General features: G+C 46.1%; 1 protein-coding gene across 4 annotated transcripts in view; it reads left to right on the top strand.

Moving 5' to 3' along the window:
* The window catches only part of CPNE2 (copine 2), a 153675-nt gene extending 135044 nt beyond the window's left edge, over window positions 1-18631 (top strand). For all 4 annotated transcript variants that reach the window (XM_070953228.1, XM_070953229.1, XM_070953227.1 and 1 more), the window contains exons 11-16: window positions 4913-5046; window positions 6019-6073; window positions 9402-9453; window positions 11735-11868; window positions 14718-14954; window positions 18057-18631. In XM_070953228.1, the coding sequence (XP_070809329.1) occupies window positions 4913-5046; window positions 6019-6073; window positions 9402-9453; window positions 11735-11868; window positions 14718-14954; window positions 18057-18164 (720 nt within the window). In that variant the 3' untranslated portion in view covers window positions 18165-18631. The remainder of the gene's footprint in view (window positions 1-4912; window positions 5047-6018; window positions 6074-9401; window positions 9454-11734; window positions 11869-14717; window positions 14955-18056) is intronic.

Below are 18631 nucleotides of genomic sequence, written 5' to 3'. Positions count from 1 at the left end.
TGAGTCAACCTTGAGCCTGGTGAGAATTGAATTCGCAGTAATTGCAGGCAGCTGGCAGCTAAATGCTACTTTAACAGCAGTTTAGTCCGCTGCGCCACCAAGGCAATAGCACTTAGACTTATATACCGCTTCATAGTGCTTTTAGAGCCCTCTCTAAGCGGTTTACAGAGTCAGCCCAACAATCTGGATCCTCATTTTACCCACCTTGGAAGGCTGGAAGGCTGAGGGAGGAAAGGAAGGAAGGGAGGGCAATAGCAATAGCACTTATATACCGCTTCAGAATGCTTTTACAGCCCTCTCTAAGCAGTTTACAGAGTCAGCCTATCGGCCCCAACAATCTGGGTCCTCATTTTACCCACCTCGGAAGGACGGAAGGCTGAGGTTGCATTAACAAAGTTTAATTGTATTAATAAAGGTTAATTGTTAATTGTATTAACAAAGGTTAATTAATTAATTTGTTAATTAAAAATTAACGAAGGTTGGAGACCCCTGCTCTGGGTTATGCTGCCTCTTATCTTACTCTTCCCTAGGCAGCATCGCTTTGCTCCGTCCCCCCGAGGTTTTTTCTCACATATCATTGGAGTCATCAAGAGTCAGGCTTGACTTGAGGGAAACATGGCCTTTCATCCTTACATTGCAGCGTCCATGTGTTTCTTGCTGATTTCAGTACTGCTGGGTTTTGCAGAAGCTTCCTGGAGCTTCCAAATGGACTTGAGGGGTTATCTCCAAAGCTGCAGCTGTAAGATGCACCTCCCTGGCTTGAGCCAGAAGGCTTCCTCCCTTCAGCCCTTTGCCTTTTATAGTTTCAAAGCAGTTGCTGATGTCATCAAAAACAACAACCACCCTCTGCCAGGAATTGTCTCCAGAAATGGCCAGTGAACGAATGAACAAATGAATGATTCAATGACACCATCTTTTTCCATTGTACCTTTGAATGGTTGCTAAATAAATGATTGTAAGTCAAGGATTACCAGGTATAGCAATAGCACTTAAGACTTACATACCGCTTCATAGTGCTTTACAGCCCTTTCTAAATGGTTTAGACAGAGCCAGCCTCTTGCCCCCAACAATCTGGGTCCTCATTTTACCCACCTCGGAAGGATGGGAAACTGAGTCAATCTTCAGCAGGTCAGGATCGAGCTCTTTCAGTGGGCAGAGTTTGCCTGCAATGCTGCATTCTAACCACAGCACCACTATAGGAGGGAGGGAGGGAGGGAGGGAGGGAGGGAGGGAGGAAGGAAGGAAGGAAGGAAGGAAGGAAGGAAGGAAGGAATAGCCCTTAGACTATATACCCCTTCATAGTGCTTTGCAGCCCTCTCTAAGTGGTTTTACAGAGCCAGCCTCTCGGCCCCAACAATCTGGGTCCTCATTTTACCCACCTTGGAAAGATGGGAAACTGAGTCAACCTTCAGCAGGTCAGGATCGAGCTCTTTCAGTGGGCAGAGTTTGCCTGCAATGCTACATTCTAACCACAGCACCACTATAGGAGGGAGGGAGGGAGGGAGGAAAGGAAGGAAGGAAGGAAGGAAGGAAGGAAGGAAGGAAGGAAGGAAGGAAGGAAGGAAGGAAGGAAGGAATAGCCCTTAGACTATATACCACTTCATACTGCTTTGCAGCCCTCTCTAAGTGGTTTTACAGAGCCAGCCTCTTGCCCCCAACAATCTGGGTCCTCATTTTACTCACCTCGGAAGGATGGAAGGCTGAGTCAACCTTGAGGCTGATGAGATTTGAACTGCCAAACTGCAGGCAGCCGGCAGGCAGCAGAAGTAGCCTGCAGTACTGCACTCTAACCACTACGCCACCACGGCTCATTGTTATTCAACATTGGTATGTTCAGTGTTTGCTTTTTTGGACTAAAGAAAATAGGAAAATACAATCGGTATTATTTCAGATGCTTCATGGAGGATCCACTAGCCTGATCTTGCCCTAATTTTAATAACATTTGGAATTAAAACTTCAAAGCTCTTTCCCCTGGAAAGCTTGTCAATATGAGCCAGCAGTGTGTGGCACCAGCCGGAAAAGCCAATACAATCCTTGGTTGAATAAACAAAGACATAATATCAAAATCACGTGAAGTATTAATACCGCTTTACAAAGCCTTACAAAGGGATGTGGTGGCTCAGTGGCTAAGACGCTGATCTTGGCAATCAAAAGGTCGGCAGTTCAGCAGTTCGAATCCCTAGTGCTGCGTAACGGGGCGAGCTCCCGTTCCTTGTCCCAGCTTCTGCCAACCTAGCAGTTCGAAAGCAGGTAAAAAAATGCAAGTAGAAAAATAGGGACCACCTTTAATGGGAAGATAACAGCATTCCATGCACCTTTGGCATTTAGTCATGCCGGCTACATGACCACGGAGACGTCTTCAGATAGTGCTGGCTCTTCGGCTTTGGAACGGAGATTAGCACCACACACTAGAGTCAGGAACGACTAGCACATATTTGCGAGGGGAACCTTTACCTTTTACCTTTACAAAGCCTTAGTAAGGCCTCACCTGGAATACTGCATCCAGTTTTGGTCACCACATTACAAAACAGATGTTGAGACTTTGGAAAAAGTGCAGAGAAGAGCAACTAAGATGATCAGAGACCTGGAGACTAAAACATATGAAGAACAGCTGCAGGATTTGGGTTTGACTAGTCTAAAATAAGAATGAGGGACAACATGATAGCAGTCTTCCAGTATTTCAGAGGGTGCCACAAAGAAGAGAGGGTCAATTTATTTTCCAAAGCACCAGCCTCCAAACAATGGATGGAAACCAATCATCACTGGAGTTTTTAAAGAAGAAAATAGACAGCCACTTATCTGAAATAGTATATAGGTCCCTCTGCTTGAGCAGGGGGCTGGACTAGAAGACCTCCAAGGTCCCTGCCAGCTCTATTCTATTCATTCATTCATAATCAAGGAGAGTGAGAACAATCAACCAGTTGCCTTCAGAAGTTGTGGGTGCTTCACAGTGGTGGGTTCTGTGGGCGTGGCTTGGTGGGCGTGGCAGGGGAAGGATACTGTAAAATCTCCATTCCTACCCCACTCCAGGGGAAGGTTACTGCAAAATCCCCATTTCCTCCCAATCAGCTGGGACTTGGGAGGCAGGGAATAGATGCGGGCGGGGCCAGTCAGAATTTTTACTGCCGGTTTTCCAAACTACTCAAAATTTCCGCTACCGGTTCTCCAGAACTGGTCAGAACATGCTGAAACCCACCTCTGGTGCTTCATCACTGGAGGCTTCTAAGAAGAGACCGGACAGCCATTTGTATAAAATGGTGTAGGGTCTCCTGCTTGAGTACGGGGTTGGACTAGAAGACCTCCAAGGTCCCTTCCAGCTCAATTCTCTTCAAATCTCCTGTGTGCAATACAGCATTTTACTCTTTCTTCCCACCGGCAGCTGGCTGGGTATCCCGGGAAAGCTATGGATTTTGGCCTTCCAACCCCTTGTACCAAACTAATCTTTCCAAGGTGCAGCCTGCAGGAGTTTTGAAGCGCTGTGTGCAAATGTGGGGCTTCAGTTTTGATTTGTGGTGTTGACTTAAGGAGACACACAGGAAAAGGGAGGAAGTATTGCCATAGAAACGGGAACGGGCACAAATGCGTTCTCTGTGCAGCGTGAACTGTTGCATAACGACACCATTTCAGGGTAGATGAGATGACGAAATCAGGACCTTGGCATCTCTCTAAATCTGAAATCAGAGTAGAATACAGAATAACAGAGGTGGAAGGGACCTTGGAGGTCTTCTAGTCTGATCCTCTGCTCAAGCAGGAGACATGTATCATTCCAGATAAATGGCTGTCCAGTCTCTTCTTAAAAACCTCCAATGATGAAGTACCCACAACTTCTGGAGGCAAATCGTTCCACTGGTTAATTGTTCTCATGGTCAGGAAATTTATTTCTAGGTTAGATTATTTGGGGAAGTTTTGGAATAGGGGTGTCCAACTTTGGCAACTTTAAGACTCATGGACATCAACTCCCAGAATTCCTCAGCCAGCCATGATGGACACCCTTAGTTTGGACTTAACTCTAGTGGGGATGGAAGGTCTTAAGAAATTGGTTTAGTTCAGGGGTAAGTAGCAGTTTAGAGCAGGAGTCTCCAACCTTAGCAACTTTAAGACTTGTGGACTTCAACTCCCAGAGTTCTTCAGCCAGCAAAGTGCTGTTAAGTAATACCAGCTGCCTGCAATTACTGCAGGTTCGAATCTCACCAGGCTCAAGGTTGACTCAGCCTTCCATCCTTCCGAGGTGGGTAAAATGAGGACCCAGATTGTGGGGGCAATAAGCTGACTTTGTACAAAAATTTATTTGGTGGCGAAGAGCCGGAGAGCTTTATTCCAGTGGGACTGCATCATGGCCTGGAACTGGCTGATCATCTCAGCCCGCTGAGCTTCTAGGCACCTGTACCTGGCCATGCACTCCCACAAGTCTTCGCTCTGCTTGGAAAGCCTATGCTCGTAGTCCTCAGTGAGGTGCTTCTACTGAGCTTCCTTCTCGGCCAGATCCAATTTGAACTGAGCTGTTTTGCCAACTCTTTCTCATGGGGGCTGCTTAGCTCCAACAACTGCTTCCTGTTGGAGCCCTAAGGAACCCAGGCAGACAGGCAAGGAGTGGCTGGGAAGGGAGGGGCGAGTAGAGGCTGGTGAGGCGCTCCTCAACGTGAGTGACATTGAGTTGGCCACGGCCACCCAGCCACATGACCACCTAGACACGCCCACCCAGCCAGTCATTAGGCAGATCATATTAGTAGTCCGCGGGATTTAAAATTATGAATTTAGTGGTCCCTGAGGTCCGAAAGGTTGGGGACCCCTGTTCTAGTCCACCCTCACCCCACCCTCGAGCAAAGCTGAATCTCTCAGCCAACCTCTCCTTTTCCCCCCTCAGAGCAACTTCAGGAATAAAACGAGGTCTTTTTGCCACTTTTCCATGCAGGTTGGAATTGACTTCACGGCATCCAACGGAAATCCTCGGGACCCAACATCTTTGCACTACATTAACCCCATGGGGACCAACGAATACCTGTCAGCCATCTGGGCAGTCGGGCAAATCATTCAAGACTACGACACGTAAGTGGTACACAATTGGGCCGTTTTGTGTGGTTTTCAGAAGTGGTTTGAAAACAGAACTCCCTCCGTGGTTGCTTATCACAATTGAGAGGAGGGATTTTTGCACACCTGCTCCAAATAGGGAGCACTTAAGCGTTGAGACGTCTTTTTCTTTTCTTTCTTTCTTTTTTTTTTTTGAATCAAGTTTCATTGATTTTTCCCCCCCCACATTCACCCGCATATTTTATGAACAGAGTATTGGGCATATCATATCTTATACAACTTATCCTAGTCAAATACATTTTACTTAGTTACAATTTTTGCCAAAATCTTCTTTTTCCATTTTTTTGATCATATCTTAATATTTCTATGCTTATTTGTATAAATAACATCTTCGTTTGCCCTCAAATTCTAATTTCTCTATTTTTACTCATATTTATTCTCTTTTATTTTTTAATAATTCATTCTTTATCCTAGTGAATTTACACATGTTCGGGGTTGCCTTTCTTCCATTTCATCTTTTTTGTTGTACAGCAATCTTTCTTCTCAATCTCTTCCATCTCCCTCCCTTCTTTGCTTCCTACTTTCTTCTTCCCTCCTCTCCTACTCCTTTTCTACTTCCCCTTTCTCTCCCCCTCCTCCTCTCTTTCTCTCTAACTAGTCCTCTCTCCTACTCTTATTTCCCCTCCCTTTCTTCCTCTCATCTTCCCTTCCTTCCTTCCATCCCTCTACTCCTTCTTTCGTCTCTCTTTATTGCTGTATTCATTTTCAGTTTGCTATTTTCCATTATGGTGTCCAGGCAACCCCAACTTTTCTTCCATTTATTAAATATATTTCTCAAAATTCCCCTTATCTTTTTAATTATTAACAATGTATTTCAACTTATTCCATTTTTATCGAAGCTTTGAGATGTTAAAGATGGGAGAAGCCAGTATTGTCAAAGGACATTTCCTCTCGGGGCCTCTCATCTTTTTTCTGTTGATTCTTTTGTAGAGACAAAATGTTTCCTGCCTTGGGATTTGGGGCCCAGCTCCCACCAGACTGGAAGGTAAATTGGGATTATTGGCTTTAGAGTGTTTCACAATGACTGCATGAGTATCTCTAGGTGGGGTGAAAGTTTCAGTGGTTCTTTCTTGGTTCTGAACCAATGGGATGCTGCTTCAGAACTCAGAGAGATGGTTCTGACGATGCCAGCTGAGTTGCCTGATCGGCAGAGGGTTTTTTTAAAGCCCTCTGATGATCAGGCAACTCAGCTGGGATCGTCAGAGCTTGGATCATCAGAGCTTGGCTCGTCAGAGGCATTTAAAAGAAAAAAAAGGCTCAGCTGGGCATGGGGGGCGGGACCAGGGATTTTTGCTACCGGTTCTCCGAACTGCCCGCCGCCATCGCTACCTACTCGCCCGAACCGGTCCGAACCGGGAGCCTTTCACCCCTGACTAGAAGACCTCCAAGGTCCCTTCCAACTCTGCTATTCTGTATTCTGCAACCCTATTATTCTGTGTTCTGAGACTTAAGCTTCTGATGTTCTTCTGAAGGAATGACTCATCCCGTCCTGGAGCATTTATCGGTAAATTTGACCCTTCTTTTTCCTCTTGCAACTTGGCTTGGTTTTTGAAGGTGACCGCTTTGTGGCCCCTGGCATTTTAATAGAATTTAAAGCGAAGCGGAAAGAATGGCATACGGGCAGTGGTGGGGCTCTTTTGTTTCTGAAGGTTTAAGATAGGAAATCTTTCTGCCCAGATACGTCGGAAGGATAATCTGAAGTCCGTTTTTCTTGCCCTGTGGAGAAGAAAGTTTCTGTCTATTTACTGAGGCGGCTGCTTTCAATCTTTAAATCCAAATGATCAAGCAAAACTTCTAAGAGACATTTTGCTATCTGATTAACCGGTGCTGGGAAGGAGGACAAATGTCAGGAAATGCAGCATTTAAAAATTCAGCTGGAGGTGCCGAATGCCAAAATAGAATCAAAGAACTAGAGGGAAATTTAAAAGTTTCACTCTTCTGATAGAAGAGTCCTCCTGCTGGCCTAATTCTAGTGTATTGTTGGACTCTGAATGAACAATAAACGAGGCAGATATTCTATTATCAGATCTTTGCTCCTTGCTTTGAACTTTTTGCTTTACAACCTGCTGGAGGAATAACAAATTAAAAAATAAAAATTTGTTTAACACCCTTTCAAAGCACAGGCAGGCTATTAACTTGGCTCTTGGTAGTCTTTTTTATTTTCCTTTTCAACTCAACAGAACGTTGGCAATAAGTTATGTAAATAATAATACCCGAAAATAAGACCCTGACTTATATTTTTTTGAACCCCGAAATAAGTACTTGGCCTTATTTTCAGGGAGGTCTTCTTATTTTGGGGCGCGTGGAGCAAGATGGGGCTCCTCTTGCTGTCTTACCTGATTTCCAGCTCTGCATTTAAATATTTTTGGGGAGGGCTTATTTTCAGGGTGAGGCTTATTTTAGCGCATGCTCTCAAAAGCCCAATTGGGCTTATTATCAGGGCAGGTCTTATTTTCAGGGAAACAAGGTAATAATAATAACTTTATTGTCATTGTACGTGTATACACAGTATACCCATACAACGAAATTCACTCAACACCCAAAGACCAGGTCCAACACACATAATCCCCAAACACACTCCCACCCACCACAAATTCCCCACCTCTAAACCATCCAAATATCCACACAACAGACCAAGTAATGGTGTCCAACAGCTCACCGATAGTGGCCCTTTAGTTCATTGTTGAGTGCAATTATAGCTCTGGGATAAAAACTATTCAGAAAACGTGTGGTCCGAGTTTTAATTGTTCTGTATCTTCTGCCAGAAGGCAACAGTCCAAAAAGATTGTAAGCAGGATGGAAAGAGTCTCTGAGAATGTTATGCAACTTCCTCAAAGAGCGAGATTCGAAGATGTCGTCCAGGGCTGGTAGCTGGAGCCTGATGATATTCTGGGCAGTTTTAATGATTCTCTGTAGAGCTTTTTTGTCCACTACAGAACTGCTCTCATACCATGCAAGAATGCCGTATGTCAGGACACTTTCAATGGTGCTGCGATAGTAGGACAGAAGTAGATGCTGAGATAGATTTATCTTCCTGAGGATTCTCAGGAAGTACAGCCTCTTCTGTGCCTTCTTCACAAGCATGTTAGCATTCATAGTCCATGAGAGGTCCTCTCATGGTCTTTCCATAGTCCATGTAAAGGCCTCTGGACTCCATCTATCAATACAACAGCAGGAGTCCAGATTTGGCAGGACAGAGGAAAGCAGCAAAAGAAATATACAGCTAAAGAAAAGGCGGGGGGGGGGGACATGATAGCAGAGTTCCAATATTTGAGGGGCTGCCACAGAGAAGAGGGGGTCAAGCTTTTCTCCAAAGCACCTGAGGGCAGGACAAGAAGCAACGGATAGAAACTAATCAAGGAGAGAAGCAACCTGGAACTAAGGAGAAATTTCCTAATGATGAGAACAATTAACCAGTTTAAGAAAAGAAGGCATAGGGTCTCCTGCTTAGACAGGGGGTTGGACTAGAAGATCTCCCAAGGTCCCTTCCAAGTCCATTATTCTGTATTCTGTAATCAAACCCAAAGTCAGATATAAATGGAAAGATAAGGGATAAATAGATCCGGCTTTGTTCTACCGATGCTCCTGTTGCTATGGTGCTGCACAAATACTTTCATAGAGCCGAGAGGAGAAGAAGAGGGCTGGCCGACACATGAGTCGTGCTGCAAATGTCAAAGAACATCTCGAGATTCCAGCTGTTTCGGAAAGAGAAGGAAAAGCGGTTCTGCCTGGGGGTAAAAAAATGCCCAGGGTTTACTTCCCATAAAATTGAAGATAGATAAGATAGGTTTCTCTGGAAACCCTTTATGGGCTTTCTGCCGAACAGCTGGTGATTTATGGATGTGCATAAGGGATGGGTTATCGGTAGAAGAGATATTTGTTTACAACCTTTATAAGGAGTGAAGAGTTATCAAATTTCTTTAGGTAGGTAGTCCTCGACTTACCACCATTCATTTAGTGTCTGTTCGAAGTTAGAATAGCACCGAAAAAGTGGCTTACAACCAGTCCTCGCATTTATGACCATTGCAGCATTCTCCCATGGTCACGTGATCAAAATTTGAGCACTTGGCAACTGGGATGTATTTATGACCACTGCAATGTTGTGGGGTCATGTGACTTGAGTTTATGGTAAGCCATAGCTTAGTTTCTTTTGGCTTAGCAACTACGACGGTTTGTTATCTGTGCCTGAGGCTTACACTATCGTGTGAACAGTATCCCACAGCTTGTCCCTAAAGCTTTGATGTGAGAGATGCTTCAGGCTTATTAAAAAGCCAAAATTTAATCATTTTTTTTCCTTTCCTTTTTTTCCCCAGGTTTCTCATGAATTTGCCATTAATTTTAATCCCACCAACCCTTTTTGCCTAGGTAAGTGCATCTACAGCGACGTGAAAGCAAGCCCTTGAAATCTCTGTTTTCCCTACAACAACCTTGCGAGGTGGGTTCATCTTAAGAGACAATGACTGGCCCAAAGTCATCCAGTCTGCTTTTGTGCCTAAAGCAGGACTAGACTTCACGGCCTCCTGATGAGTGGCCCAAAGTCACCAAGCCAACTTTCATGGCTACGGTGGGACTAGAACTCACTGTCTCCTGGTAATTGTCCAGAGTCACCTAGCTGGTTTTCCTGACTGAGGTGGGACTAGAACTCACTATCTCCTGGTAATTGTCCAGAGTCACCTAGCTGGTTTTCCTGACTGAGGTGGGACTAGAACTCACTATCTCCTGGTAATTGTCCAGAGTCACCTAGCTGGTTTTCATGGCTAAGGCGGGACCAGAACTCACGGTCTCCTAGTGATTGGCCAAAGTCACCCAGCCAGGTCTCATGTCTAAGGTGGGACTAGAACTCACCATCTCCCGGATTTTAGTCTAACATCTTAAACACTCGACATGAATAAATAAACAATTCAAAGAAATGTATTTTATGTATTATGGTAACGAACAGGGCTGAATATAAATTATATTTATATATAAATGTAACTTATACATTTTCTGAGTGATCTTCCAGGGCAACCGGCAAAAGAACGCCCTTTAGACCACTAAATGAAGTTTCCTTGATAAATCAAACTAAATCACCATCAAAATTGCAGGAGGATATTTTATCTTTTCCTGACCCCAAGGCAAGCTTTGACATAAATGTCACAGGACAGTGGTAAACATCAAAGGGAGGTGGGGTGGAATAACCATATATTGTGGCCTCTACGACAAAAATTAAAAGGAATAAAAACAAGAGGCCACCAGATTCTTCAAAAGCCTTACCGGGGTGGGGGGGGTGGGGGTAGAATACAAATTAACTGGGGGAAAAAAAGTTTTTAAAAGAAGATCTGTGAGCCTTTTTCATCTAAGCTCCAACAGTATCGGAGACAATGATTGGGTTGAACTGTAGCCCATCGAATGCAACAAGGTTGGCTGAGTTCAGCAACCAAGGACTTTGAACCCTAATATCTGGGTTGATGCAATATCCTGGGCCTGTCAATCAGATGAAATTATGATATGTATTGATGTACGAATCCTCTCAGCCTCTGGGAATAAAAGAGGAAAACAGAAAGGCAAGGAAACAAGATATTTTAGGCAAAGTGAGAGGGAGCAAAGGGGGGGGGGAGGTCCCACGATGGCTCAGCGGTTAAAGATGCTGAGTTTGTCAGCTGACAGCCCAGGTTCGAGACCTGAGCGCTGTGCGATGGATTGAGCTCCCATTACTTGCCCCAGCTCTTTCCATTTTAACAGATTCAAAGCATGCAAATGCAAGTAGATAAATAGGCACTACTTCAGTGGTAAGATAAGAACCGTGGTGGCACGATGGTTAGAATGCAGTACTGCAGGCTACTTCTACTGGCTGTCTGCAATTTAGTAGTTCGATTCTGACCGGCTCAAGGTTGACTCAGCTTTCCAACCTTCCGAAGTGGGTAAAACGAGGACCCAAATTGTTGGGGGGCAATGTGCTGACTCTGTAAACGGCTTAGAGAGGACTGTAAAGCACTGTGAAGCGGTATATAAGTCTAAGTGCTATTGCTAACAGCGTTCCATGTGCCTTGGTGTATAGCCATATTAGCCACATGACCATGGAAATGTGTTCAGACAACGCTGGGGCACCCTTGTCTAGGAAGCGGAGATGAGCACTAAATTGGACATGACTGGACAGGGGAAACTTTACCTTTACTTGAGAAGCACAGGATTACAGATGGTCCTTGATTTACGACTGCAACGGAGCCTGCCCCATTATGGTCGTAATTTGTGATGGTCATATAATGGGCCATCTGAGTTTGCAACCTTTTCTTTTATCTTGTGGCCATTATTAAGTGAACGTCGTAGTGGTAAATCAACTGCCATCGTCCTTAAGCCAATGCCACAGTCATAGTTTAAGATGCTATCTTAAACAAGATAGCATCTTGTTTGCGATGTGCCCGATTCGCCGAAAACTGGAAGTATAACGCCAGTTTTGAGCAAAAACATTGTAAAATGTAATCCATCCTGGGACATCAGAAGTTCAGTACTGGGTAAGTACCCCCGTGGGGGTTTGTTAGAACTTCTAACAGTGGCTAAGTTGTAAATCGAGGACTACCTGTATCAAATCGGGATGGAGTTTGCCTCGTAGGGCTGCCATGGGGCGTGGCCTCCTTCACCCTGCCTTTCTCTTCTCCATCTTCCCAAGGTGTGGAAGGCATCGTCCAGGCCTACTCCAGCTGCCTGCCTCACATTCGCTTTTACGGACCAACCAACTTCTCCCCCATCATTAACCACGTGGCTCGGTTCGCGGCCCAAGCGACCCAGCAGGAATCTGCCAGCGTAAGTTCTCTTACCGCGTCTTGCAGTGCCGGAAGGGTCTATCGCGCTCTTTCACCTTCCTGACTTGGATTCTAATAAAGGAGAATATTTTGTAGCTCAGGGTTGAATTGAGGGGTCCTTGATGCTCTCTGAGCTCGTTCATTTTCTTCCAGACGTTTTATTACCCAACGTAGGTATAACATCATCAGTGCTGAAAGAAGGATGTGAAGTATTAGCACTGAAGATGTTACCTAGTTTGGGTAATGAAACATCTTCAAGAAAATGAACGAGCTCAGAGAGCATCAAGGACCCCTGGATCAAGGGTGAAATCCAGCAGGTTCTGACTGGTTCTGGAGAACCGGTAGCAGAAATTTTGAGCAGTTTGGAGAACCAGCAAATACAACCACTGGCTGGCCCCAGAGTGGGGTGGGAATGTGGATTTTGCAATATCCTTCCCCCAGGAGTGGGGTGGGAATGGGGATTTTGCAATATCCTTTCCCCAGGAGTGGGGTGGGAATGGGGATTTTGCAATATCCTTTCCCCAGGAGTGGAGAGGGAATGGGGATTTTGCAATATCCAGCAAATACAACCTCTGGCTGGCCCCAGAGTGGGGTGGGAATGTGGATTTTGCAATATCCTTCTCCCAGGAGTGGGGTGGGAATGGGGATTTTGCAATATCCTTCCCCCAGGAGTGGGGTGGGAATGTGGATTTTGCAATATCCTTTCCCCAGGAGTGGGGTAGGAATGTGGATTTTGCAATATCCTTCCCCCAGGAGTGGGGTGGGAATGGGGATTTTGCAACATCCTTCCCCCAGGAGTGGGGAGGGAATGGGGATTTTGCAATATCCTTCCCCCAGGAGTAGGGAGGGAATGGGGATTTTGCAACATCCTTCCCCCAGGAGTGGGGAGGGAATGGGGATTTTGCAATATCCTTCCCCCAGGAGTAGGGAGGGAATGGGGATTTTGCAACATCCTTTCCCCAGGAGTGGGGAGGGAATGGGGATTTTGCAATATCCAGCAAATACAACCTCTGGCTGGCCCCAGAGTGGGGTAGGAATGTGGATTTTGCAATATCCTTCCCCCAGGAGTGGGGTGGGAATGGGGATTTTGCAATATCCTTCCCCCAGGAGTGGGGAGGGAATATGGATTTTGCAACATCCTTCCCCCAGGAGTGGGGAGGGAATGAGGATTTTGCAATATCCTTCTCCCAGGAGTAGGGAGGGAATGGGGATTTTGCAACATCCTTTCCCCAGGAGTGGGGAGGGAATGGGGATTTTGCAATATCCAGCAAATACAACCTCTGGCTGGCCCCAGGAGTGGGGAGGGAATGGGGATTTTGCAGTATCTTTTCCTTAGAGTGGGGAGGGAATGAGGATTTTGCAGTATCCTCTTAGAGTGGGGAGGGAATGGAGATTTTGCAGTATCCTCCTGCTGCCATACCCACCAAGCCATACCACGTCCACCAAGCCACACCCACCAAGCCACGCCCACAGAACTGGTAATTAAAAAAAATAGATTTCACCACTGCCCCAGCCCTCCTCCTAGCACTGATGTTTCCTAGTTTGAGTGCAGAGAGCACCTTGACTTGGATTCTGCTTTGAATGCTTAGGAAAAAAACCCCCACCTCTTTTTAGCTAGCCAGAGTTTCAAGCAAGAGCCTAGGCCAGTGTTTCTCAACCTTGGAAGCTTGAAGATGGGTGGACTTCAACTCCCAGAATCCCCCAGCCAGCTGAAGCAAGTCAGAAGCCTCCATTCTCGCAGCTTAAAACTTTTGCACGCCTGGCCTCTAGCTGGATACGTCCAGCCTAAAGCATGCTTTGCATTTCGTGTGTTGCCACTCTGAAATGTGTGTGCGTGCGTGTGTGTCCTATCAGTTGTTAACAAAGACCTTCCTGATGTTGTAAATGGTATAATGCAAATCAACCGTTTTCTTCTACATGCAACCCATTTGCCTTCACCAAAGAAGGTAAGGAAGCCCCAAAACTGCCGTCCAAACGTGAGTTAATGCTGCCGTTCATTGCATCTCTAGATTTCCAAACCAGAAACTGCAAACTCTGGTTTAAAGGTGGCTTATAGCTCTGATTTGTCTGCGTGCGTACCCATAAGCTTGAACTCTAGTGTCCTGTGAAGCCGACTTCATTTCGCCTTGAGCAAACGCAGTGTAGGACAAAATTCTGCCTCGGCTGTTACACAACCGTCTCTATTCTCCTTTTAGAGATCCTCGTTCGGATTCACAAGTTGCAGCCCTGTAATTATCTGCACAGTGGGGGGAGATGGATCTAATCAGGACCCAATTTAATTCACATTTCATTTGGGCTCTTTGTGCAATCCCCCTCTTCTTCTGCTCCCTGTGACATCCTTTTGAAGGGAGGAGCAGAGCATTCTGCAGGCCTCACCGAAGAAGAGAAGAATCCTTAATCAGATTAAAATTACGGGGTGCGTCAATCCAATGACGACGATGATAATTAAGGAAGTGTCTAAAATGCTTTGTGTGGGAATAGACGTCCCCTCGCCAATCCCGAGCCAGGTCCTGCCTCTCGAGAAAGGAGTTTTGATCATGTTTGATGATCTTTGCTCTCCTGGTGACTTCTGATATCACGAATCCTTCCATTCTCCACCATCCAGTCAGATGGTGAAGAAGCTTCTTGGATGAGAAGCGAAATGTCCTCAAGGAAAAGCAGAGAAAATCCAGTTGCCTTTTGAGAAAAGCACCTTTGGGACAACCATGACCTGGATGACTTGAGAATCTCCATGGACACACGGTTGTCTTAAGTTCACAGGTCTTAAAGTGGCCAAGTCTCATAGAAATGTACTGGTCATCTCCTCCTGGGTGGGGATCTGATTTTCGTCTCTGCTTTCCCTCTCCCCAGCAATATTTCATCCTGCTGATCATCACCGATGGCGTCATCAGCGACATGGATGAGACGCGGCACGCTGTCGTACAGGCTTCCAGGCTGCCCATGTCCATCATCATCATCGGGGTTGGGAACGCCGACTTTGCTGCCATGGAGTTTCTGGATGCAGACAATCGCATGCTCCGGTCGTACACGGGCGAGGAGGCTGTGCGGGATATTGTCCAGTTTGTGCCATTCCGTGAATTCCGCAATGTAAGTGCAGGAGAATTTCATGTTTGCATTAGAAGATGGGAAGAAAGGAGGAAGGAAAAGAAGGAGGGAGGAAGGCAGGGAGGAGGGAGGGAGGGAGGGAGGAAAGGAAGGAAGGGAGGGAAGGAAGGAAGGAAGGAAAGAAGGAAGGGAGGAAAAGAAGAAAGGGAGGGAAAAAAGAGAGGAAGGAAGGAGGGAGGGGGGAAAAGGGAGGGAGGGAGGAAGGAAGGAAAGGGAGGGAAGAAAGGGAGGGAAGAAGGAAGGGAAGAAAAGAAAGGGAGGGAAAAAGAGGGAGGGAGGAAGGAAAGGGAGGGAAGAAGGTAAAAAGGAAGGAAAAGAAGAAAGGGAGGGAGGAAAGGAAGGAAGGAAGGAAGGAAGGAAGGAAGGAAGGAAGGAAGGAAGGAAGGAAGGAAGGAAGGAAAGGGTCAATAGCTAAAGAGATGAGTCTGTAGAATTACCATCTTTAAGATGGAACCCCAGCTGTGCCCTCATTGGTTTTTATTCTACACATTATTCCACACATTATTTGTTTTAGGGAATCCTCCAGCATCAAATTTCTCAAGTTTTCCTTCGGGCAAGCAGCAGTCTTTCTGGGACACTCCTGATGAGCCTCCTAAGTGAGCTGGCAGATGATAAACAGCAAAGACACAGCAACCTCGCTGAGGGAACCAAGATGCCCTTTCCTCCTAACGCCAATTCTGGAGTTACCTAAAGCAGGGGTCCCTCTCCAACCTTGGCATCTTTAAGACTTGTGGACTTCAACTCCCAGAGTTCCTCAGCCAGCTTTGCTGACTGAGCTTTTGCTTTGCTGGCTGAGGAACTCTGGGAGTTGAAGTCCACAAGTCTTAAAGATGCCAAGGTTGGAGACCCCTGACCTAAAGTACCATCTAGGCTTTTCCAAAAATGGTACTTTCCAAGTATGCTGCTGTTTACAACTGCTAGAATTCCCATTCAAACCTGTGAAGGAAACCAACTTGGAGAAGACTGTCCTATGTTGATAGGTTCTGGAACTGGGCAGGGATCTTCCTTTCCTCTGTGAACAGGGACCTTTTGATCAAACAGTCCAAAAGGAAACTTGTATCCAAAGGTGCTTCTATGCCAGGTGTTTGCCATGTAAAGACCTAAGAAATGCCTTGGTGCCCATTTCCTCCTATGGTCAACCATGTCAGAGTACAGGAACAGCTAGGTCAGTGGTGAAATCCAAATTTTTTTACTACCGGTTCTGTGGGTGTGACTTGGTGGGCGTGGCAGGGGAAGGATACTGCAAAATCTCCATTCCCACCCCACTCCTGGGGGAAGGATATTGCAAAATCTCCATTCCCACCCCACTCTGGGGCCAGCCAGAGGTTGTATTTGCTTGTTCTCCGAACTACTCAAAATTTCCACTACCGGTTCTCCAGAACCTGTCAGAACCTGCTGGATTTCACCCGAGCTAGGTATTCCTAATGTCTCTTCAGCATATCAGACAGACGCCTTCCTTCTTACCCAGAGAAGGCAAGAACAAAGAGAAGAGACTAGAGGTGTCATGTCTTCCAGTGTGTTCTGTCCCTGTCCCACACATGCACCCCCACAGACGGCCCGGAGTTAATAAGCCACACGACAAAGTCTTTGAAGATAAAGCTGGCAGCAACCCAGTGGCTAGCTGCCAATTCAGACTTTACTCACACAAAACAAAGATTAGACTGCAAGCATTCCGATAAAGGAGGCAAAGTTTCAGCAATACAAGGATTAGTCCAAATGCAGTCCGACAAGGCAGGCAGAAGTCCAGTAACACAGAGATCATGGATTATTTCTAGTTTTTGCTTGTCACAAACTGAACTGGCCACCACACCCACATTTATACCCTGTGGGGTGTGGTCCAGTGACTCAGCTAATCTCTGGCACGCCTTCTCCTCTGCTGCGCACGCTTCTCCCTACGCCGCTGTCGAGGATCCAGCCAGCACTTATCTCCTTCGTCGCTGTCCACCTGTGGCTGTGGGGACGTGCTTGGCTCTGAGCCTATCTTTTGGCCTTCGGAGTCCTCCGGAGGCATTGCCAGAGAGGAGGGTCCTGGAGAGGGAGGCCTTGCCAACTCCTCTCCCTCACTCTTAGAGGCTGCATCTGTCGATAGCCCAGGCTCAGGCAACGGAGCCACAACACAGTCCTTGAAGGGTGTCATAGGGAAGAGGGCATCAATTTATTCTCCAAAGCACCAAAGGGTAGGATAAGAAGTAATGAATGGAAGATGATCAAAGAGAGATCCTATCTAGAACTAAGGAGAATTTCCTGACATGGAGAACAATTAAACAGTGGAACAGTTTGCCTTCAGAAGTTGTGGGTGCTCCATAACTGGTTTTAGGAAGAAATTGTCCTGAATGGCATGGGGCCTCCTGCTTGAACAGAGGATTGGACTAGAAGATGACGAAAAAGTCCCTTCCAGCTACTCTACTTCCAGCTATTCTACATGTTGAATTCTGTATGTTAAATCTGTCATGTGCAAACTCACTTCCTAAATCAAGAGAGCCAATGCACATGGGGGTTGATGCCTCCAAGCATCTTCCAGTCAAGGTTACAAAACTTGTAGGCCTTCAGTTCAATGTCGCCAGCGGGCATCATGAAACTGAAAACCAGGAAGACCTGGTTGAGAACAAGGAACAATGGTTGGAAACTAATCAAGGAGAGAAGTAACCTGGAATTAAGGAGAAACTTCCTCATAGTGAGAACAATTAACCAGTGGAACAGAAGTTCCCTTCAGAAGTTGTGGGTCTCCATCACTGGAGGCTTTTAAGAAGAGACTGGACAGCCACTTGTCTCAAATGGTATATGGCAGTGTTTTTCAACCTTGGCAACTTGAAGATGAGTGGGCTTCAACTCCCAGAATTCCCCAGCCAGCTATGGGAGTTGAAGTCCACTCATCTTCAAGTTGCCAAGGTTGAAAAACACTGGTATAGTCTCCTGTTTGAGCAGAGGGTTGGACAAGACCTTCAAGGTCCCTTCCAACTCTATTGAGTGATGGTTGAGGCAGAGTTTCATGTTGTCTTCCCTCCCCTCCAAAGGGCTTCCAAAGTCCCCTTCCTCAGATATACGGCCCAGCCTTTTGAGACTCTGCCTTTCTTGTTGTTTCAGGCACCCAAAGAAACGTTGGCCAAGGCTGTGTTGGCAGAACTCCCTCAGCAAGTGGTTCAATACTTCAAGCACCAGAATTTGGCACCCCTCAACTCAGAACCTGCTTAGAAGTCAAACCGTTTGCTCCTGGCCTGCATGTATCCCACATCCGTTGGTGGCAGAAGATTGCATGTCTCCCGTTTCGTTTAACTGAGTTCATTTAATCAAAAGGAGCAAAGCATAACCCGATTCCTTCCAAAGGCAACTTGCAGCGTGAGAAGTTTAGGGATCTGCGTTCCAAGGATCCTGGAAGGAAACAACCCACTGTGGCCGACACTGGACATGCCTTGATTCCACAAGTCAACTTTTTAAGTATCTGAACGTACTTTGTATGAGTTTTGTGGACCGAGAGGACCTTTTTACAGCCACAGCTTACTGTCTCCAAGTGTGACGTTCTTAAAACCTCATTGCCCAAAGAAATGTGGACCGCCCTTCAATGTGTTGTAACTTGTACTTCTGCTCTACGTTCATTTTTATACCATGTACACATGATTATTTGTTACACACAGGTTAATAAAAGAACCCTGAACTCTTCA

The sequence above is a fragment of the Pituophis catenifer genome, unplaced genomic scaffold (genome assembly GCF_029215685.1).
Source record: "Pituophis catenifer annectens isolate HBS135680 unplaced genomic scaffold, rPitCat1.0.hap2 SCAF_13, whole genome shotgun sequence".
Taxonomy (NCBI): domain Eukaryota; kingdom Metazoa; phylum Chordata; class Lepidosauria; order Squamata; family Colubridae; genus Pituophis; species Pituophis catenifer.
Note: the sequence above shows the minus strand (reverse complement) of the source record. Positions and strands in the feature narration are given on the sequence as shown.